Source organism: Dermochelys coriacea, chromosome 15 (assembly GCF_009764565.3).
Source record: "Dermochelys coriacea isolate rDerCor1 chromosome 15, rDerCor1.pri.v4, whole genome shotgun sequence".
NCBI classification, from domain to species: Eukaryota; Metazoa; Chordata; order Testudines; family Dermochelyidae; genus Dermochelys; species Dermochelys coriacea.
The window spans coordinates 25,579,634-25,602,584 of record NC_050082.1 but is presented as its reverse complement, the minus strand read 5'-3'; the positions used below and the strand labels follow the sequence as shown (position 1 = coordinate 25,602,584).

Below are 22,951 nucleotides of genomic sequence, written 5' to 3'. Positions count from 1 at the left end.
CCAGAAGGGGGCTGAGAACCTGGGGGAAGGGGAAGAGAATATTCTGGGATGTGGGAAGAGAAGAGACTGGGAGACACAAGAGAGGGAAAGATATGCCCCTCAGGTATTTAGGGGTATCATGGAGGAGCTGCCCCTGAAGATGCTGTATGTGAGCTGAACAATGTCTCCCCAGTGCTTCTGAAGATGGATCAAAACCACTTCTTTGTCCTATGAGGTTTACGCTCTCTTCTCATCCCCTACACCAGGCCCATTTGGCTTTGCACAAAGGTCCAGCGTCTGCCCCCAAAAGTGAGGTTTCAACCTAGACATGTGAGTTCTTTGCAATAGCAGTGACAGAATCTATTTACATATTAATTGTATTGCAGGCAATGAAAGTTCTTTCCAAAAAGAAGCTCATGAGACAAGCAGGGTTTCCACGTAAGTGACAAATGGCTGTCTGGTGTGTGGAGAGCTAATGAGATCTACAGCTGAGCAGCAGAGATGGTGGGGTGGGGGGAACATACAGCCCCACGGTCTCTGACAGCAGAATTATCGTATATGTATGAGATATCCTGGTTGGAAAGTGCTTTGTGGCAGTGCTGAATTTTGTGTATATTGATGTTGGAGGTTTGGGGCGAGGGCTGGAGTGATGGAGGGAAGGTTAATTTGGGGGTTAGGGTACTGGACTGGGAACCAGAAGATCTCGGCTCTGTTCCTGGCTCTGACAGATCTCCTGTGTGACTTTGGGCAAGTCACTTAATTGTGCTGTGTCTAGCTAATGATCCAACCAGTAGACCAAATTCGGTGATGTATCCTGGTCACATGTAACCTGAGCCATGTTGCACATACGCTAAGAAGAAGAGTCAGTGTGGAATTTGGCCCTGAGACTGATGGCATAAATGTAAAGACTCCACAGAGAAAATAAATAAATTCTTGCCTGCAAAAATGGGGGTGGGGTTTGAGGTTGGGAATTTTGATCATCTGCATTTTGTGCTATTCTGCAGATAGTATCTCAGACACTATTGAAATTAAATAAAGATATTTGTCTTGGTAAGGTCATCAGTGACCATGCGTATTAAGCAATGATTTGGCTTTTCTCTCTTTCAAATGATCTCTGTTAGTGTATTTGTGGTGCACTAGGTTTATTCAAATACATGCATCGTGGCATGCTCCTGAGAGGTGCCCAACACCTGCAATGCCCAGAGAAGTCAGGGGGAAAGGGGAAAACTTTGCACCCCTGAAGATCAGCCCTTTTATCCTGTGACTGTTGGTGAGGTGCTACCTTGGCTCAGCCACATGCATCAGCTGTCAGCTTCTATTACTTGTCTTTTGCTACCTGCCTCCTGTATCTTTACCATTTTAAACAGGCCGCCCACCTCCTCGAGGTGCCAAAGCCACATCCGAAGGCTGCTTGGAACCAAAAGGGCCTATTGAACAGGTGCACCAAGAGATCGCCATCTTGAAAAAGCTGGACCATCCTAATGTAGTGAAACTGGTGGAGGTGAGACTGGCTGAAATGTTAACTTGCAATTACAATGTTAGGTGTGCAGGGGCCTGGAGGCGTTCAGTGCAGAATACGGGTGTTCCTTGATGGCAGGACATTTGTCATCCGGAAAGCCATTCCTATATTGATCTGTCCAGTGTGGTTGAAGGGCCATCTTTAAAATAAATAAGTAGTAAATAATAAATAAAAACTTCAGAACATTCAGGCGTTTAGCTTGACTCAAGCAATGCCTGTTTGTAGATGGGGTGGGATCTGAGTTACTACAGAAAATTCTTTCCTGGGTATCTGGCTGGTGAATCTTGCCCATATGCTCAGGGTTTAGCTGATTGCCATATTTGGAGTTGGGAAGGAATTTTCCTCCAGGGCAGATTGGAAGAGGCCCTGGAGGTTTTTCGGCTTCCTCTGTAGCATGGGGCACAGGTCACTTGCTGGAGGATTCTCTGCTCCTTGAAGTCTTTTTAAACCATGATTTGAGGACTTCAATAGCTCAGGCATAGGTGAGAGGTTTTTCACAGGAGTGGGTGGGTGAGACTCTGTGGCCTGCGTTGTGCAGGAAGTCGGACTAGATGATCATAATGGTCCCTTCTGACTTAATATCTATGAATCTATGAATTTACATGGAGGGATGCAAGTGCAATTTAGTTTTCTGTGGGCTTCAGTAACCTGTTTTGTGGACATTCACGCTGGATTTGCAGTCCAGTCATGCTTGGACACTGGGAATAAAAGGATCTCTGTGCTGCAAGGCACTCCGTGTGCATCAATCTGAAAGAGAAATGGTAACCTAGGAGCATCTCTATGTACCAGTCGAGATGAAATCGTGGGTCTGGTTCCTATATCTCAGAATCAGATGCTTGTTTTCCTCCATTTTAAAATGGTGATTTTTGGAAGAATGTTGGTTTTTGTGACTGACTGCAAAAACAATTAGATTTTGGGGAGAAATGTAAAAGCTGAAGTCCATTTTGGGGATGAGGGGAGTGGTGTTTCCAGGGATTCTGTGCGAGAGATGACGTATGCTCTAAGTGATTGTTTTGTTGTTGCTGTAGGAAGGCAGCAAAAAGTGTAATTTCTCCTCGTCTGCATCAAGTGCCTTAAATCCCAGCCCCATTCTATAATTCTGGATCAGCCCCTGCCCAAAGGCCCTGAAGCTTCAAGGTGCTGCATACCTCCTGTGTAGTGCTGAGCATCCTGAACTCATTAACTTCAAGGGGAGCTGAGTGTGCTGAGGATTTTTCAGGATGGGGCTCAAAGAGAGAATCATTTTTATTCATACCTATATCTATTTCAGCAAAGGAGTCTGTTTGATTTGGTCCCTGCACTCAGCAGTGGAAAGAAATCTGCAGGCTCTGTGTACAGAACCTGCAGTTAGCATAATTTGATTGTAATGCTGAGGGAGTGTAAATGGTCCTCTAAAGCCATATGCCCAATTATGTCTCAGGGGTTTTTCATTCTGAGTTGAAGAATAATCCATACGCTCCAATTTGCTCTTTCAGCATCTACTGTGGAATCACAGTATGCACCATCCCCTTGGATGATTTCTAATTCCCCTTCTGGTTCTTTTAATGCTTTATCCTTTAAAGATTAATTATGAAAAGTTTGAGTAATGCCAATGCTAGATTCCTCATTCATCTCCTAGGAAATATATTGGCTTTAATGAAACTGACCGTGCAAAAAGTATCAAGATCTATGAATATGCATACTCAAATTTGATGGTTTACAAGTGAGATAAAATGTTTAAACATACCAGAAATATTATTTCCTTTGTGTTACAGCTACATTTTTTTCCCCCTCTTATCTTTTCCCTTGAGGGAAGGAACTAGTGAGATTAGCAAAGCAAAAATGTCTGTTTTAAATTAAGATGTTGGGAACTGGAATTCCTAAAGGGAAATGGCTTTGAGAAAAGTGCCAGTTCTAAAATTGGAGCTGCTGACCTTATATGGGCATATCAGGGGTATAAGTTTAAAACATAATTAAACTGGTATCAACCAGACAAAACGCATTTTGCTTTATTTCTCCATGAATCCACATATACAACTTAAGTATTTAACTTGTGTGTGTGTGTGTGTGTGTGTGTGTGTGTGTGTGTGTGTGTGTGTGTGTAAAAACTTAAAATCTATCTTTCCTACAAACATACACATACAGAGGGATGAACTGGCTGATGTGCATACCATAGTTCTCTTCTGAGTCATATGCCATGTACTGCTTACAACTAATGGAGTAATTCTCTCTGATGTCAAATGTTAGAGGCCTGTGCTTTTAGAGCAAGATCATCTGAGTTCTGTTCCTGATGTTGTCAAGAAGTTCTGAGTGACTGGGGTGTGCACTATTGGGACAACCATGAAACCCTAGGTGGATGTAGATTTTTTTTTTGTGTGTGTGCATGCGTGTGTGTATATGTAAATAAAACTTTTGCGCCTAAATTATCTGATACTAAATTTATATTTATTCTTACTATTTTCTGATGGGTGATATGGACCTGTGGAAATATAGAATACTTTTTATCCATGTGCAATTACTTTATTATCCTTCTAACTTGTGTTGACAGGTGCTAGATGACCCCAGCGAGGACCATCTGTACATGGGTAAACAAGTCACTCTTCTCTTCTGCCCCACTCTGCATGCCACATGACAGCAACAGTATTTGGATGCAATCTCTGTTTGCATGGGTCAAACTTTTGGATGACTATATAAAATATTTCCCATGGTCTGCACAGAGGGACTGAGGCAGTGATCAGCTACTTTGCTGGCATAACTCACTATGGAGATTCCTTTTATGCTGCTTAAAGTAATAGAATAGGGCTTACAGCAGTGAGAATTTTCATGGCACGGGTATATCAGAGGAACAGGTCCCCTTTAATTACAGAGACATGTGGGATCCAACGTCTGGGCTCAGAAAGAGATAAAACAGGACTTTACCGGTCAGCCTATACTTAGCAGTGCACTAGGTTATAATTAGATGTCTGGGAGCATTTTGCAGAGCCAGGTGCCCAGCTGTAAACTGTAATGCTCTTAACTGCTATCCTCCTGTCACCTCACACGAGTGTTTGTATAAGCTGTAGTTCCTTTTGAAAGAGGGACTGTCACAACCCCATTTTACAGTTAGAGAAACTGAAGCACAGTGGAGGAGTAAATCATAGAGTTTAAGGCCAGAAGGGACCATGAGATCATCTAATCAGACCTCCTGCACATCAGAGGCCACCAACACCTCCCAGCACCCCCACTCTAAACCCAATAACCAAAATGAGATCAAAATATTACAGCCTACAGGAAACTAAATTATCACATGCAACTCAGTCCCTCTTATTCTTTTCCTGTGATATGAGCTCCCTGCAGTGGCAGGGAATTGATTAAATGAGAGATCCCCAGATGATCCTGGCATATGATCTGCATCCCCATGCTGCAGAGAATGGCAGTGACTTTGGGGGTGTTTTGCCTATCTGACCTGAGGGACAACTGCCTCTCAACCACACATAAGGCGATCAGTTAGACCTGAGCATGTGAACAAGAACCAGCCAGCCAAGCACCTGAGAGAAAGAATGCTTGATGCCCCCTCAGAGCACTCACCCACCCTCTCCCATCTCCAGCTTTAGCCATCTTAGATGCTTCAGAGGGAATAGACATAAGGGGGGAGAGGGGAAACAGGAAATAACTGAGGGATAAAAATCCCTTTCTGATCCCTGCAGGCTGAAGCCCTGAAACATGAGATATTAGGAACATAAGACACAAACTGGATGGGACCTCCAGGACTGCCAAGCCCTGCTCCCTACCGTCACAAGCAATCCTGTCATACAATCCCACTCATAAGCTTGTCCAGCTCTCTTAAATCTAGCTAAGTTATTTGATCCCACAACTCCTATTGGGAGGCTGTTCCAGAACCTCACTCCTCTGATGGTTAGAAACCTTCTAATTTCCAGCCTGAATTTGTTCATAGCCAGTTTATGCCCCTTTGGTCTTGTGCCAACATCATCCTTTTTCTTAAAGTGACTTACCCAAGAGCATACAAGTCTGGGTAGTGCAAGGAATAGCAATGTAGGGCTTGCCATATTTACTCATACCAATGATCCCATTTGTTGGTACCCTGTCTCTGAAAGTGGCCAGTACCAGACCCACATATTAACGTATTCCGTATCTTTCCAGATTCAGACTCTCTCCCTGCACTAGCTGGACATCTATTGATTTGAATCAAAGGTGCAATAGAAGTAAATTAAAATGTGATGTAAACTGGATATTCATTATGGACACCTCTTCCTGCAGCTTCATTCTAGCTTAATCCTATCTGGGATTAAATTGAAGAGTGGTGTTATCTGTTAGTTATAGCAGGGTGTCAACAGTGTGACCTGGATTTAATACGGGGCTCTGCCACTAACTCACTGTGTGACTTTGGGACAGCCACTTAACTTTTCTGTGCCTGAGTTATCGCAGCTATAAAATGGGGTAGAATTTACCTACCTAAACAATAAATGTTTGCACACCATGCTGAGACTCTGGATTGAAAATACTATGGAAATGCAACATTTCCTTGTTGTCAGATGGGCGGGGGTGGAGGGGAGTTTCCTCCTCATACCCTAACTTTAGCTCCTTCCAGAGCTGTTGAAGTTGTCTCCTGGTGGGAGTTGTAGGTTTGTTTTTTTTTGTTTGTTTGTTTTTTTTAAGGCAGTAGTGACTGTAAAGAGCAAACTACTCGCAGGGATCTGGGGAGTCATGTCAGCAAAGCCTTTAAGAGCTCGCTGATTTGTACAACCTCTACCTTTTTTCCCTGTCTCCCTAGAATTGTTTAGCAGTTTGTTCCCTAAAATGGACCCGTTTAAGGGAACTAATCAGCCTTGAGCATGTTTCCTGATGCACGTTGCTTAATATTGCTCAAAACTACACTTAACAATTGAGAATTTCAATACAAATACCCATCTGCAATAACAAAAGGGATGAACTGCCAAAGGCCAAGACAATGACCAATTAAGACCAATGTTCCAATCACTGCTCTTGCCAATATGCCTTTTTTAAAATCATCATCAGAGTTCATTAGCATATTGGTCTCATTGTGAATCTGCCTTATTTCTATTAATTTAATCTACCCCTTGAGGGCCAAGTTTTCCAGTGCTAACAGCTGTTGTGCCTGAAAAACACATGTTAACAAAGAGGCAAATTTGCCATCTTTTCTCATGCTATGCTCAGGGCCTGAATGTGCATCTGTGAACATACAAATATCTGACTCTATTCACTTCTCCGTTTTGTACAAATAATGTGTGTTTTCCACATTCAGCTTAGGTGCCAAAATGTTATTTACTTGGTTTAAAAATATAACTTCATAGAAGGTATAAGATGTGCATTAGTTAACAGAGGAACTAAGGATTTCTCTACGCTGCAGCTGGGAGCAAACAGGTAGACACACTTGTGCTAGTGGGGCTTGTGCTAGCGTGTTAAAAATAGCTGTTTGGATGTTGCAGCTCCGGTAAAGGTTTGGGTGAGCCCCTGGTTTCAAGCTTGGGTGGCTAGTCTGAGCCCGTGCTGGTGCTGCAATATCCACACTGCTATTTTTAGTGTGCTAGTGTGAATCCTGCTAGGACAAATAAGTCTCCCCAGGCTGGGACGCTCATCTCAGCTGCAATATAGATAGACCCTTACTGGCTCTTTCCCAGCTTTTCTTGAAGAAATAAGTAGTTTGTTTAAGCTAAATCCATAAACATTTTGTGGGGGGAAACTGGTTCCTGGTGAAACCTTTCTGATGGTGTGTATTTTGCACTGTACCTTACTTAACTGATGATGTATTCGGGTCAAAGAGCTGAAGTGTCCTTAGACCCTAGTTCTGTATTCTCTGCACACTCAAACTTGGGTATGTAAGAAATGCAGAATCAGGGTCATAGTGAGAAGAGTCTTAGCTTAATAAACAATAATGATTCTGAAGTACTGAACAAATATGTTAGTTCATAGATTATTAACAAGGAAGATAGTAATATGCTCTTTGAAGTAGCGGCGTGAATTGTCAGTCTAATTTCTGCATGAACTCCAGATCTGTGTGACAAATACAGTGATGACGTCACACAAAAATGTACATTTTTAAAAAACAAAATACCACAAGGGATTCTTCCACACTCTGAACTCACTTCACTCAGCCAGTTTCATGTTGTTGTTTATTATTATTTCCATAATTGGTCATAGAAATAATTGCTTTTCTGCTGGGATCTTGTTTGCAGAGCTTTTAGCCTGTCATTAATCACCTCCTCTTTTGTGTTTCAGTGTTTGAACTGGTAAAACAAGGGTAAGTATTGAACCTTGATATTACGTCTCCAAACTTAGTGACTATTGAAGCAAATGTATTTCATAAGCAGTGTGTGAGAGTGTAGTTTGGTTGAAATAGTGCATACAGTGAGCCAAATTCCTTACACAGTGGTGATGCGGAAGGTGTTAAAGCTGGTCTCCCTATGTTGTGGTCCGCAACTTACAATTTAGATCATCCTAGCTATGTTATTCTGGGGCGTGAAAAATTCTCACCCCTGAACACTATAGTTAAGACAACCTTTACCCCCCCCCCCCCCACCAATTGTAGATGTGATTAGGTTGACAGAATAAGTCTTCCGTGGATCTAAGTACCACTGCTCCTGGTGGTGTATTACCTACAATGATGGAGAAAACCTTTCAGTCGATGTAGGAAGTGTCTACACTATGGCATTGCAGCTGTGCTGCTGTAGCCCCTGTAGAGCAGACATGCTCTGAGACCTAGATGCCCCTGAACCTATGTACACCCCTTACTGGTCAATGAGGGAGTCTAATTTGTTATAATTGACATGCCAAGGAATTTGGAGAAGGTGTGAGTTAAAGTAAGGTGAGCCTCTGACCTCCTGCTAGCTGCTTTTCTTGCTGCAGTCTCTCTTCTGGCCTTGTGTATGTGAGTTACACTGACTGAGGCTCTCTGACGTGCTCTGAGTTTATCCATGAGAGTGTAGAATGAGCCCAAATGATTGTGAGATGTGGAATCCTGGGTCCAGTCCAGCACTTTATTGCATGTCTTGGGAAAATGGCACAAGGCCATGATCTACAACTGCAGATACCTGTGTCTGCTTATGCATGTATGTGCAGTATGCTACATTCAGACTGTCTCAGTTCTGTTCTATGATATCAACATCTTGTCTGAGTTTTATTCCTTTCTAAACTCTGTTGCCTTTCATCCTGCTACATCAGCAGAGGACAGAGGCAGCATGTCCTAGTGGACAGGACTTCAAATTGGGAGTTAAGAAATCTGAGGTTCTGACTCTGCTGATGACTGTGTGACCTTGGGCAAATCATGTAACCTTTTTGAGCCTCAGTTTCCTCATCTTTAATATGGGGATAATAATGCTCACTGAACTTTGTCAAGTGTTTTGAGATTTACAGTTGAAAAATTCTAGGAAAAATAAAAGAGGGTTTAAATGGCATGAAACTTTCTCCTAAACTTATCTCTGAAAAGGCTGTTTGCAGTTCTCATGAAAGCAGCAGTATCAATGTAATTGTAACTAAAACTAGATTGTTAGCTCTTTGGGGTAGGTTCTATGTTTGTACAGCCCCTAGCACAATGGCTACGGCTCCTAGGTGCTATAATAATTCAAATAATAAAACTGTTAGAGCTGACGATTTCCCTTATTATCCTGGGCAAGAAGCTGAAAACACAGTAAGCCAATGTGTTTCTTTGTGGATTGATGATACAGTTTTCCGGCATGAGAGTGTAAACACCCATTGAGGTTATGTTAATATGTATCTTCTCCCTCAGTACTGAGAATTAGCTTGGATCATCTTGGAGAGAAAATGAAATGCTGAGTTCTCCTCACCTCTTTCTCTCTCCCCCCCCATCTTACAGTGGGGAAGCCCATGTATCCAGCTGAGAAATAATAGTGGACTGTAGAGGCTCCTCTGTCCTTGAGAGGCATAGGCAACTTCCATTAGTGCTAGTGGAGGGTAATCCTGTGCAATAGATAATAGATGCTAATGGGTCGTCTTCTGATCCTCTTGGCTTGTGAGGCCATTTCCTGTGTTATCCATCAATCTTCTTAAAAAGAAAAGGAGTACTTGTGGCACCTTAGAGACTAACAAATTTATTTGAGCATAAGCTTTCGTGAGCTACAGCTCACTTCATCGGATGCATTCGGTGGAAAATACAGTGCAGAGATTTATATACACACACAGAGAACATGAAACAATGGGTTTCATCATACACACTGTAAGGAGCGTGATCACTTAAGATGAGCCATCACCAGTTCATCACCAACTATCAGAGGCTCGTTCACCTGCGCATCTACCAATGTGATATATGCCATCATGTGCCAGCAATGTACCATGTACACCTCTGCCATGTACATTGGTCAAACTGGACAGTCTCTACATAAAAGAATAAATGGACACAAATCAGACGTCAAGAATTATAACATTCAAAAACCAGTCGGAGAACACTGCAATCTCTCCGGTCACTCGATTACAGACCTGAGGGTGGCTATCCTTCAACAAAAAAACTTCAAAAACAGACTCCAGCAAGAGACTGCTGAATTGGAATTAATTTGCAAACTGGATACAATTAACTTAGGCTTGAATAGAGACTGGGAGTGGATGAATCATTACACAAAGTAAAACTATTTCCCCATGTTATTTCTCCCCCCCACCCCACCCCCACTGTTCCTCAGACGTTCTTGTTAACTGCTGGAAATGGCCCACCTTGCTTGTCACCATGAAAGGTTTTCCTCCTCCCCCCCCCCCCCCCGCTGGTGATGGCTCATCTTAAGTGATCACTCTTCTTACAGAAAGGAGTACTTGTGGCACCTTAGAGACTAACAAATTTATTTGAGCATAAGCTTTCGTGAGCTACAGCTCACTTCATCGGATGCATTTTTCCACCGAATGCATCCGATGAAGTGAGCTGTAGCTCACGAAAGCTTATGCTCAAATAAATTTGTTAGTCTCTAAGATGCCACAAGTACTCCTTTTCTTTTTGCGAATACAGACTAACACGGCTGCTACTCTGAAACCTATCAATCTTCTTTGGCACTCAGCCTGCTGAGTGTCTGCAGTGCACCATCATGTGCTAGCATGAGATAGGATTTAGGAGGATATAGACGACCATTTACGGGAACAGCAAAGGGGTGGGCAGTGCAAGCAGCATGGTTCAGTGGGTAGGGCACTGGACTGGGACTCACGAGACCTGGATTCTATTCCTGGCTATGTCATTGACATGCTATGGGACCTTGGTCGAGTCATATTCATCTCTCTGGCCCTTCCACCATTGATCTGTCTTCTCTGGTTAGATTTCAAGCTCTTCAGGGCAGGGACAGTCTCTTCCTATGCATTAGTGCAGTGCTCAGTACAGTGGGTCCCTGGTTTTGGATGGGACCTCTAGCTGCTATTATATACCAATGATAAATATATGGGCATCCTCCACCAATGTGAAGAACAAAAGGGGACTCTTGGACAGAGCAAGGCACTCTAGCATCTCTTCAGCTCTGTCTACTTCATTAGATGCTGGATCCTTCAGAGATTCAAGACGGGCAGCAGCATCTCCCACAGCTTTTGGGAAAATGTGCAGACTCTGGCAAAGAGACACATGTCAAGTTGGAGCTAATTTGTTTAATTTTCCTCTGAGTCCCACCCGCCTTCCAAAAAAACAACACCCCTGCAGTGCGGATGGCAAAAGAATAATCTGAACTTTGCAGTTAGCCCTGGGCCACTAGAAACCACAAAGGATCCTAAATAGACGGGGGCGTGGCACCAGAGCCTGTGCTTCAGCATTTCTCTGAGATACCACAGGAGGGGGTGCAAAACTGGAGAACTAAGATTATAGTGGGGAAGGGAGATTTTCCTTGCAATGGCCACGTTAAGGGCCACATTCTGCTCTCAGTCCCAGTAAATCCAAAGCAACTGCATAGACTTTAAGGGAGCAACTGCAGATTGGCATTGGTGTAATAGAGGTTGGGATCTGTCCCTAAATCTCTTAGTTTGAAGGAAATAATGAGTAAAAAGAGGAGACCGACATTCCTGGGGTTGAAGAAAATTCCATCTGTCCCTCAGATAGAGAGGATACAGTTCTGAAAGGATGAACTGATGGACCAGTACAGTCATCCATTGTGACTTACGGAAGAACTATGTAAGGTCCAGATGTGTAAGCCAAACAGCTGCCAAGGTGCTGTTCCAAGTTCCATACCCTGTTTCTTTCTAACATGACTCAGTTAATCCCTTCCCACTTTGACTTTTTAGAAAAGTCCCACTTTGACTTTTTAGAGTGATATGAACCAGATTCTGGGGTCAAGAGGGGACACGGCTATTAATGGGAGAGAGCCTCGGTACACCACTTTAGTTTTTGTGGTGTGTGACTGTGTAAGGAGAGATTGGCGTGGAGCCCGCTCTAGCCGCTTTCCCAGCATGTGCTGAGGAAGAGGGTTTGAAGACACTTGAAACACGATTGGGTGACAGGAGGAAACCACACTGGAAATCCTTGGAAACTTCTCTTCCCACAAGCCCAAACCTCAATGAGAATCAGACCTAAGAGAGGGCAGCTCAGCACTTTCATGTCTGTAAGAGGCGTCTTTCACTGAAATGGCTCTTAGTTCTCTTAATCTTTGAATTGTATAGATCTCCACTTTCAGGCTGCTTCTAAAACACCACTTAGTCCAGGAAGCATTTCTACTGTGATGGCTGCTTCCCATCCTGTGTACATTCTGCCTTCCTGTAATGTTTGCCATAGGCAATGTCTCTAGATTGCAAGCTCTTTGGGACAGGGAAGCTTTATCTATAGGGCCAAAATCCCATAATTTATCCAGTGCTGTATGCACATACCTTACTGTGTATGTTAATGACCCGGATCCTAATGGACCAGACCCTAATTTCTTCATTCCACCCTCATTCAAGCAATGCTCCCACTGACTTCAGTAAGAGTTTTGCCTCACTCAGAGCTGATTGAGTCCTTCAGGATTTGGCCATCTAATAATAAAGGGAGGAACTGCCACTGCCAAGTTAGTATTTGTGCATGAACGTGATGCCACTGAGGGCAACAGAGTCCTGCTGCTCAGGCTCTTGTGTGGATCACAACCAGGGGGATATTCTGGGGTGACAGAAATGGTGCCATCCATCCAGGTGCCCACGCAAAAGGAAATCATGGAACCTGTTATATAGAGGGATAGATAAGACTTAGGCCTCCATCTTTGGATACAGCCAAAAGACATGCAGCATAACTCACAAGGCCGCAAAGGTGACTTTAAGCCACTTTTCTACTTCCCTGGTCCTCGTCCTGGGCCATTGTGTTCTGAACTGACCTCCCTTCCCAGGGTAGTTTGGGGTAGCTTGGGGGCTGCTGTAACTTCGGCAAGCTGTCAAGCTCGGGGGCAGTTACAGTAGCTGGGAATTGCTGGGTTTTAGGGGAGCCCCAGCTATGTCCCCTAAGCCACGCACCAAGAGGAGGGCTAGCGTAGGAGCTATTTTCCAGTTCTGCACCAGCTGAGGATCCCACTCGACTGAGATTGTGGCTGGCTCCGGTGGCGTTAGGCCTGCTTTGCAACAGCTTAGTGTGGCAAAGGGGCCCTAATGCAGCCAAAGATTGGGGACATAAAATCTCTCCCTTGGAGTAGCAGGAGCAGCTGAATGTCTGGCACTGCCTTTCCTAGGCAGAGTCAATATAAAGGTGCCAGAGTATCTACCATATTAAAATTGAGTTCCCCAGCTTGTTTTTTCTGGTGACGTAGGATATGTCTACACTGCAATTAAACACCTAGAGCTGGTCCGTGGGGTATACCAGAGCCTGGGCTCCAGCACATGCTCAAACATCTACACCGCAGTTAAACAGGCCTGTAGCACGAGCCCAAATCAGCTGACATGGGCCAGCCACGGGTGTTCATTGCAGCGTAGACAGACCCAGAGATAACTAAAAACCATGTGTCAACGTGCTGAGCCACAACAATGCAACATGATTATTTTTATAGTGTAGACAGGGCCTAATATGCCGACGTTCTGATTTACTATAGTGAGTTAATTCACAGCATTTGCTGAAGACATGAAGGAGAGTTGTGGGATAGCCAGGGTAATGAGCTAAAGAATCCATTATCTCTTGCTGGGTCAGAGCTTTGCTACCTGTTCTCTTAAACATCAGTCAGAAAAAGAACCCTCGTCATCTTGTGGGTTCTAAACTGTGCCCCTCTTCCTCATGAGCCCTGCTTTGTTGCCTTTCCAGGCCTGTGATGGAAGTCCCTGCCATGAAACCTCTCACTGAAGATCAGGCTCGGTTCTACTTTCAGGATCTGATCAAAGGCATCGAATACTGTAAGCTTCTAAACAGAAACCACTGGTGTTCTTAACAACTTGGGGGCAGATCCACAGCTGGTGTAATTCAGCTGGCTTCAGCAAAGCTACCCTGACTGACCCCAACTCAGGATCTAGCCCATAGTTTCAACATCCTTGTTAATTGAGATTTGCAGTCCCTGTGTGTTTGGTCATTTGCTCTTAGCTACCATCCACTAGTTGTCTTACAGGCATGCACTGCCATTAAATGTCCTGCTGTTTCTTTAACACACAGTGCACTATCAAAAGATTATCCACCGGGATATTAAACCTTCCAACCTTCTAGTTGGGGAAGATGGTCACATCAAAATCGCTGACTTTGGAGTGAGCAATGAGTTCAAAGGAACCGATGCCCTCCTGACCAACACTGTGGGCACCCCTGCATTCATGGCCCCGGAAACCCTCTCAGAAACAAGAAAAATCTTTTCTGGCAAGGTATTTTGTAGTGAGGTTCTTTATAACTGTCTCTTTAACATATACACGCTTTCCGGGCTCCATGTGCAAGAACTAGCTATAATATTGTATTCTCCTTTCTTCCAAGGCTTTGGATGTATGGGCCATGGGAATCACGCTCTTCTGTTTTGTGTTTGGACAGGTAATGAGTTTCTTGTTTGTGTCTGATCAGTGAGTCAACATGTCTCTACACAAGGCTCTGTGTGGTGTTTCATAGGGTGAAATTTATATCCCCTTTCCACCCCCCCCCCACCCCCCAAAGCCTGATCTGTCATGGCTTCTTCTCCCATAACCTACCCCTGTGCTACACTGGGGACAGGCCAACATTCCTCCAGCACAAAGGGTATGCAGAGGCCTGCCTTACAAAGAAGTTGCTCCTCCTAAGGCCCAGCCTTTGCGTAGCCCATCTGCAGGGCTTTGTTGCTGAAGAGTAGAGACCTGCATGGGGACTTCTTAAAATCCTGCTCCCACTATTATGGCCACAGGATCCCAGTCTTGCTGCAGGGCTCTTCCCTAGTCCCACACAGGGCTCTGCTAGAGAGTGTCTTGTGCAACCCACAGCTCCGTAAGTGGTTTTTTATAAATGTCTAATCATTCACTCGTAGGGTGTCTGGACATTACTGCAGCGATTTTTCTCACTGGGTGTGGGGATGTTAGTGATAATGAAGTAATTCCTGCCCTGATTCATTTATATTGTCATGGCATCTGGGCATTTCACATTCAGCTTAAAATCAATAACAGCAAGCTTGGGTGACTCAGTGAAATTGCACATGGCCCATGCCTGCTGTGATGCTAACAGATTCATTAGTTGAAAGCCCAAGTAAATGAGCGAGCTTTTCCCTTACCCTGCAAATTACCAAACAGTAGATCCATTTGACCAGCAGAGGGCACCTCTGCTGAGAACATCTTTGTGCCAGTCCTGGGCGAGCAAGAGCTCATCCAACAGAGATTTTAACTGGTGCAATGGGACGTAGAGGGAGAGATGGCTTAATAAATGATGCTGAGTAATGGATGACCCTGTCGGGCTCCCTTCCAAACTATGGGGTCAATCCAGTAGTGCTTGCTCGTGAGAAGCGCCTCTGTTTTCAGAATGCTCAAGGATTTCAGGGTGGGCCTGTCCAGATTGTTCAACCAGGAGCTGTTCTAGTCTGTCCTTCGGGCCCACGCTATGTAAAGGTGTCATTTTTGTTGTTGTTTTTAAAAGAAGCTGCACAAAATAATGTGGTGAGAAAATTGGCCATATGTTGTATTTTCCTCCTAATTCTTTCTCCCTCTCCTTTGAAACCTGCAAAATTCTTCCCAAGGCAAGTGATGTGTTCTGCTGACTCCACCAAATTGCTTTATTGCTTAACAAATCCTGTTATTTGTTTATTTGTGACTAGTGTCCTTTTATGGATGAGAGGATTCTAAGTTTACACAGTAAAATCAAGACCCAACCCCTGGAATTCCCAGATCAGTGAGTACATAGAAAGCTTTTTATTATTTATGCAAATTGGAAAGTGAACACCATTTCCCCAGACTCCCAGAAACCACACAGTAGGTGGAACTGGATCTTATCCAATGAGATTTTACAAAATTATAACTCAAATCACCAATACGTCCCTTTCTCTGCTGCACTCATTCCTGGAAAACTCCCTTCAAACTTGACATGGGGTCAAAATTTGTTGATCTACAGCTGTTGAAAAACTGTTTGTGATTTTTAAGTTCCGGAGTCTCCAAAGGGAATTAACCTCTTCCATTGCCACACGGTGGATTTCTGTCCAATCTCTCCATCTTCTTTTTTTTTTTTTTTAATACCCCGCCCATCCCTGACCATTCTGAGCGTGGTTATTTATTTGACTCCTAGTCATCTCGGTGTGTATTTGCTTCTCCTATGTAAAGTCCCTTGGGGACAGTTACATGGGGGTGGGTCCCTCCTTCCGGAGGCAGTGACTAAATGAAGAAGTAACTGATCTGAGTAATCCCTTGGATTCCTAAATGTTCTACTATTCCTTAATCCTTAATCTCCTTCATTTAATCCCATTCCCAAACACCGTCACCTCCGCTCGGAGTTTTACCAAAGTGAGTGCTGGGCAGCATGGACTTCAGGATTCAGCTCTGTGATGGAGCAGAAGTGAGTGTGCACACAGCATGGTCGTTCTCTAGCACTAGTCTGAGCAATCTGCAGAAGCACAGGTGTTTAAGCCCCGGGTGCTATGTCCAGACCTATCCTTCCCCCCAAACACCGCTTTGGAAATGAGCTGATATGATGAAACCTGTCAATGAGAAGTGGCTGTGAACGCTCCCAAATTAACCCATGGATCACTTTAATTTCCCAAGGCCAGACATTACCGAGGATTTCAAGGATCTGATCATGCGGATGCTGGATAAGAACCCTGAATCCAGGATTTCAGTCCCGGAAATCAAGGTACTTGCCAGTCGGAAATGAAGCCTTGTTGGTGAATTGCGACCTCGCTTCTGTCCGGGCTGTTTTTATTTTGTTGCATTTTCTTTGCTCAGTCTTGTCTGGAGTCAGTTTATCATTCATTGCTCCCTCCCCTATCTGCTAATGCCTCCTTTTCAGGCCCTCCTGAGCCTTCTCCATCCTGGAACCTCTTGGGCCTACAAGACTAGGCCACATAAAGAAATTGTCTGAGTCCAGTATTTCCTGGGCTACTAGGATAATGCTGCAAAACAGCCTTCCGAGGAGACTTCTGTCCCTCTCTCCCTGCTGGAGCCCAGAAGGGTTGAGCATCTGTGAAAATGGCAAATAAGGTTGGGGAAAGGCAGGAACCAAGGGGAGTTAATGAGCTATTTCTGAACCTTCAGAAAGGGTTCAAGAACTGGACAATGGTTCATGGTTTTGGAGAGCAGGCAAAAGTTTTCTTCTTTTCTTCTGAACCTATTCTCCCATTTCTGCTGCGGTCTGTTGAAAATCTGGGACTAGGAGTCAGGACCCATGGATTCTACTCCCAGCTCTGCCACTGTCTCTGTGCGCAACCTTGGGCAAGTCATTTAACCTCTTTGTGCCTCCATTTTCCCATCTGTAAAATAAGAGTAATGATGGCTCCCTATCTTTGTAAAGCATGTCCAGGTCCATGGATGCAAAGTGTATTGTAAGTGCCATCCATTATTTATACTTTCCTTTCCTACGTGACTATAAGCCTGGTCCACAGAGTTTGGATCTAGAGCTGCACTTCCCCAAAGTTTGAGGGTGTGTGCATCTGGAGTTTTGGTTTGTGCTCATCTCTAGTCCTAATGATTTGGGATTGTTCATTCCTCTAGCTCACTAGATTAAAGGGCAGAGCATCCCTGATTCCTTAATAACTCACAGACCTATGAGTACTGTAGCTGGAGAGATGCGGTGCGCTTGCCAGGTCTGGGTTGTTCTCATTTTTTCCAAAAGAGGAAATCGTTTCTGACAGGCTGTGTTATTAATCTAAGTTGCACCCGTGGGTCACTAAGAACGGAGCGGAGCCGCTGCCAACGGAGGATGAGAACTGCACGCTCATCGAGGTGACCGAAGAAGAAGTCGAGAACTCGGTCAAACACATCCCAAGTCTGGCCACAGTGGTGAGTAACACAGGCCAACTGTTTGCTCAGTGCGTGCATGGAAAATGGTCTGATCTTACTGCCCCAGCGTCACTGCTCAGACCTAACTGTGCTGATGAATGATTAGAATTGAGGACTAGGTGCTAGGACTCCTGTATTCTCTGTTTCTAATGCACCCATCCATGGGGTGGCATCTGGGCACCATGCAGCAGCATGTGGCATCTCTGGGTCAGAAACCTTTCCTGAAATAGATCTAAAAAGAAAAGGAGTACTTGTGGCACCTTAGAGACTAACAAATGTGTTAGTCTCTAAGGTGCCACAAGTACTCCTTTTCTTTTTGCAAATACAGACTAACACGGCTGCTACTCTGAAACCTGAAATAGATCTAGGACAGCACTGCCCTTCTAAGCAGCTGCTAAAGAGACCACAAAATCAGTTGCTTGGTGGAGGTAGCCTTTCCCTCAAGCTGGAGTGGAACTGAACTCTGTGTGTCTGGAGATCATTCAGAGCAGACCATTAAGACGGGATGTTGTCTAAGTTGCTCTCTTGTCACACTTCCGCTGGTCCTCCTATCTGAGTCTCTTATCTCCTAGTGCCGAGGTTTCTCCATCCCCTGTCATTTTTAACCCCTTTCTAAAAACCATCTGATTGGAGCGTCTGTGGCTGCCATCTTGCAACTGCTGTTTAGTGGGATTTTGGAGCTTCTATTGGACCTTCTAAACTCCAGCTTATAACCTCACATTAGCGACTTGCTTTTAACCTGGCAGCTCTGGGCCTTTGGTCACGCCTGTCCTGTGTCCTGCACTGAAGGGAAATCTCGGTGTATAGTAGTGGGAGTTAGCAGAAGAATACTCTTAACTTGCCTTAGGGTTTTCATGTGGCTGTTTGTAATATGGTGCTGTGGAGGAAAAAAGGGAAACAAGTTGGTTTTTCCCATCTTGCCAGTTTGTGGTTCGCTCTCAGATTTCAAAGCTCTCATACGTTGCCTCCCGATGATTGCAAAGCCCAGCTCCATAGCAGGACCATATGGAGAGGAGGGCTGTGCTAAACAGAGACCAGGCCTTCAAGGAAGTATCCCTGACCCTATTGAGATGTTCTTTTGGCCACCACGGGAGCCATGGCTGCTCAGTGGCATTGTCATCGTTTTAGTTTGTACCTTCCGCTTTTTGACTGTGCGCCACAAGGTATCTTAAGAGGTGCTGTGTTGCTTTCCCTTTCCTGCCGCTGTGCCCCAGACTCACTTTACTGAGGGGGAACAAATCTGAGAGGAAGAACAATGATTTTTGGCAACCGTTTGTGCCTGTGTTCTGGTGAGCAGACAATGGAGCAATCTGTGCTCCACGGCCTCTTTCCTTTCAGAGAACCAAATTCTGCCCAGCTCGGCGCACCCTGAGCTCTGTGGGAATTGAGGGTGCTCAGAGCTTTGCAGGATCAGGCCCGGCAAGGATAGTCTCTGCATCTGCTCCTCCCTGGGTTCAGCTTCACATCAGACAATCTCTGTGTTCCCAACCCCAAATCTCCTACGCCTGGAATTCATTATCAGCAACCTCCTTCCTGTCCTGCTGTCACGTCTATGAATTTAAGTCATTATTTAGAAGAAAGGAAAAAAAACTGCCTCCATTTTTATTTCTGCCTTTGTATGTGAATAGCTCACCTGCTTTAACCCTGTAATAGACTGGTTTTTAAATGCTAACATTGTGTGTTGCTCTGTACGAGATGCAAATACCATCCCCATCCTGAAGAGTTTACAATCGAAGGAGAACGTTGGAAAAAGTTTCGACCTTTTTTCCCCCAGAAGTGCTGAGTACCCACAGCCCCATATGAAATCAATGTGTGTCTAGCACAGTTGAGTGCAAAATGAATGATTTATTCAACTTGTTTTGCCTCTCTCTTTTTTTCTATTCATGAATTGGTCACTGACAGGTTGCAGAATTCTCAACTTTGATTTGTTCTTCAAAATTATTCACAAATTTCTCCAGGGAATAATTCTTAGTCTGCCTGTCAAGCTGCAAATGTTACACTGAGGTATAAGATTCACACACTCTTGGCTTTTACATTAATCACATTGAGTGACTTTGTAACCCACTGACAGTACATTCAAACTATACACTCGATTGTAATACTCACAGTTTGCACTATCATGGTTAGCTGCATCCTTAATTCAATCAGGGAACTGATGCAATAACATGTAAGTTATGAAACTAAGTGGTAACATGAATTTCAAAGTCTTTCTTTTTTTCTGTAACTTTTGTGCTTCGCAGTTAGTTAGCTCAATACAAACTATAGAGTTTCCAATCACAATTCAGTTTTGGCAAGTATTAAAGCAAATACCCCCCTTCCCCCCGTCCCCCAAGCAAATTGTGCTTTTAATGAGTATTCTTGCCATTAAAGACCAAGCAGCTGGAAGTTCACAGAAAGTGAACTCAGCAGGGTGACAGATACATGCAAATCAAAATTCACTTTTGAATTAGAAAGATTATTGGAGAAGAAAATGTTGCATTCTTCACTCAGGTTTCATATCCAGTCTCCTGTGGTTTGAAGTTTGCATATGTAACTCTGAGGAGTTCCAGATAAAGAAATGAGCTTCTGTACTAAGCAGTTGGAGACCTGGCAGTCGTCATTATTGTTAAATGAAAACTTTGCCCAGTCTAGGCTTGTTTTTAATAGTTTGCTAAAGCACAAACTCTATCGGTTTGGTATAAACTTCAAACATTTCTGTTACTCTTGAGTGGAAATGCACTGCTATTGGAAAGGGTTGTCCCTGACTGAAATCAATCTTGTCCTGCAGATCTTGGTTAAAACGATGATCAGGAAACGATCTTTCGGGAATCCATTTGAGGGGAGCAGGAGAGAAGAACGATCGCTATGTGCCCCAGGGAACCTACTGATGTAAGTGTCCTCATCTCACTCAGGTGCAATGGATACTTCCAGAGTGATTTCCAATGAGTGAATAGTCACAGTGCAAAACACCAGCAGAGCCTGAGAATTTTTATTTAAAACCTGTACTTTAACCAGGCTTTTAGTTGATACAATGTATGAATTGAATCTAATCTCAACTCTATTTGTACCCATAGAAGACAGCATTTCAGTGGTAAGGGAGGTGGTTCTTGTAAGATATTTATAACTGAGGCACACAGTGCTATGATACTTCACAAATGGTATCCTGTACCAAATCCAAATGAAATCAAATCCTTGTCCCTAAAGAATGTTCAGCCTCTGTTTTATAGATCTACTGTAGCCTGAGCCAGTTCAAGACACATGGCTCCCTACGCACATATGTGTGGAAATACTGGTTTAATTAGTGATTTAGGACCAAATTTTCAGAGGTTCTGAGCTCCTAAACTCCCCCAGGAGACAGAGTTGTAGGTGCAGAAAAAGTGCTCGACATCCCTCAGGATTTGTCCTTACTGTTGCCACTTTTGTGCGGATTAGAGGCACAGAAGCTCCTCCTCCAAGCCAGTGTTTTAGGGTCTATGAATTTGGAGCCTGAGCCTATATGGTGCTGAGCTTCCTCCACTGCTGTTGAAACCAATAGGAACTATGGGCACTCTCCATCCTGCAGGTGGCACTCGCCACCAGACAGGATTGGACCCATTGTAAGTAGTGAAATGCACATTATGATCTGAGTCCTGGAGTCTCAGAAAGGCAGAAAGCCTTATAATAAGAGGAAAAATATGAAAGTGATAGCTCTGCTGTTCACTTCCTGCATGTGAATGGGGCCTTCCTATCAGAGGAGTGTCAGAGTGATTGTAAAACTGGCACCTTCTTACTCATCTCATCTGCTCCTTGTGTGTATTCAGAGTCAAAGCTGCTCCTGGAAAACCAACACAGCTAAGAGAGTGCGAGCTGGATTCTAGTCCACGTTGGTTCCTTTCAGCTCATTATGGGAGATGGGGACACTGTGGTCATCTTACCTGATTTGTGCTCGTTCTCACTTCACTTTCCCACTCCCCACAATTCTAGAAAAAACAAATTGGTAAATGTGAAATATTACATCGGTCAGACTTACCCAGCAGTGCCTTCTGCCTGTCCGTTCATGTAGGCAACATATATGCCATTGATCTCTGGGACATTCACAGATAATGTGTGATGCAACTCCAGAGAAGCATTTATCTCTTTGGGTTGTGTTCCCTCCAAAATTGTCTCTATACAGAGATCTAGGTACTAGGAGAGGGATCACAGTTTGGGGACACATTTACACCAGGAAGCGGTGTTAGTGCTACAAGCAGTGGCTCTCGTAGGAAGGCTTCAGAATCGGGGGCTGTCTGTTCACCAGAGTGTGTGAGCCCAGTAACCGACTGCCATTATTTCAACCAGTGAAGCCCATAAGTTGTAGGAAAATTACATTTAAAATAGGATAGTCCTTAAAAGCATTAATGGAGCTTTCTCAGAAAGTGGATCAAACATTACTAGTAAATAACTGGTAAATAACAAAAGCTCTTCTGACTGCATGCAGTGGATGACAGACATGCATGAATTGCTGTTCTGATAACAGGAATACTCTTGTATGGATTTCCTTGCTAAAATGTAACATGGTCACTTATATTAACATGGAGGACACAGAACTGAATTTTGCCAGTAAATTAATCAGGCAGCTTAAAGATGCATTGTTTTTCTTTCTGTTTGCATTGCAGCTGTGAAACGTTAATAAGTTACCTTTAGAATAAAGGTTTCACTTTAATAAACTGATCCACTGTGTTGGGATCTACTTTGTACTAAATACAAATTAATAAAAACAAATGTTGGACTTCATGTTTGCCATCACCTTTTCCCCCTCATTTGAAGCAGATTTTTTCACCTGGACTCATTCCATTGATGATAAGATCCCAAGGGCTTATATATGGGCCAGCACTGTAATCAATTGCAAAACACCCACTGACTTCAGTGGAGCCAGGATTTCATCCCAAGCGTCTTCCAGCTCAGGAGCCCGTATGGGCTTTCTAATGGCCTTGCTGAGCATGTAGATGCTTACTGTGAAGTTCCCATTTCCTACCAGCACACAGTATGTCCAGCTCCACTAGTTCCCAGATGGATGAGGGTTTGGTGTCCTGCCTGCTAATGCTTAGAATGGGCTGCGTCTGCATGGGAGTTAAAGTGACGACATCTCTTACGCAGAAAGCTCCTGTCTGGGTCAGTCCTGTGTGTATTCAGCACCTAACTGCCTGGTGCAGAAAACTGATTTTCATTTAAACCAGAGCCCTTGTA

General features: G+C 44.0%; 1 protein-coding gene across 2 annotated transcripts in view; it reads left to right on the top strand.

Annotated features, from left to right (window-relative positions):
• The window catches only part of CAMKK2 (calcium/calmodulin dependent protein kinase kinase 2), a 49,634-nt gene that overhangs the window by 21,724 nt on the left and 4,959 nt on the right, over positions 1–22,951 (top strand). For both annotated transcript variants that reach the window (XM_038373482.2, XM_038373485.2), the window contains exons 6-16: positions 366–417; positions 1,347–1,480; positions 4,026–4,062; positions 7,715–7,736; positions 13,656–13,744; positions 13,998–14,197; positions 14,304–14,357; positions 15,598–15,671; positions 16,535–16,622; positions 17,639–17,767; positions 20,535–20,635. In XM_038373482.2, the coding sequence (XP_038229410.1) occupies positions 366–417; positions 1,347–1,480; positions 4,026–4,062; positions 7,715–7,736; positions 13,656–13,744; positions 13,998–14,197; positions 14,304–14,357; positions 15,598–15,671; positions 16,535–16,622; positions 17,639–17,767; positions 20,535–20,635 (980 nt within the window). The remainder of the gene's footprint in view (positions 1–365; positions 418–1,346; positions 1,481–4,025; positions 4,063–7,714; positions 7,737–13,655; positions 13,745–13,997; positions 14,198–14,303; positions 14,358–15,597; positions 15,672–16,534; positions 16,623–17,638; positions 17,768–20,534; positions 20,636–22,951) is intronic.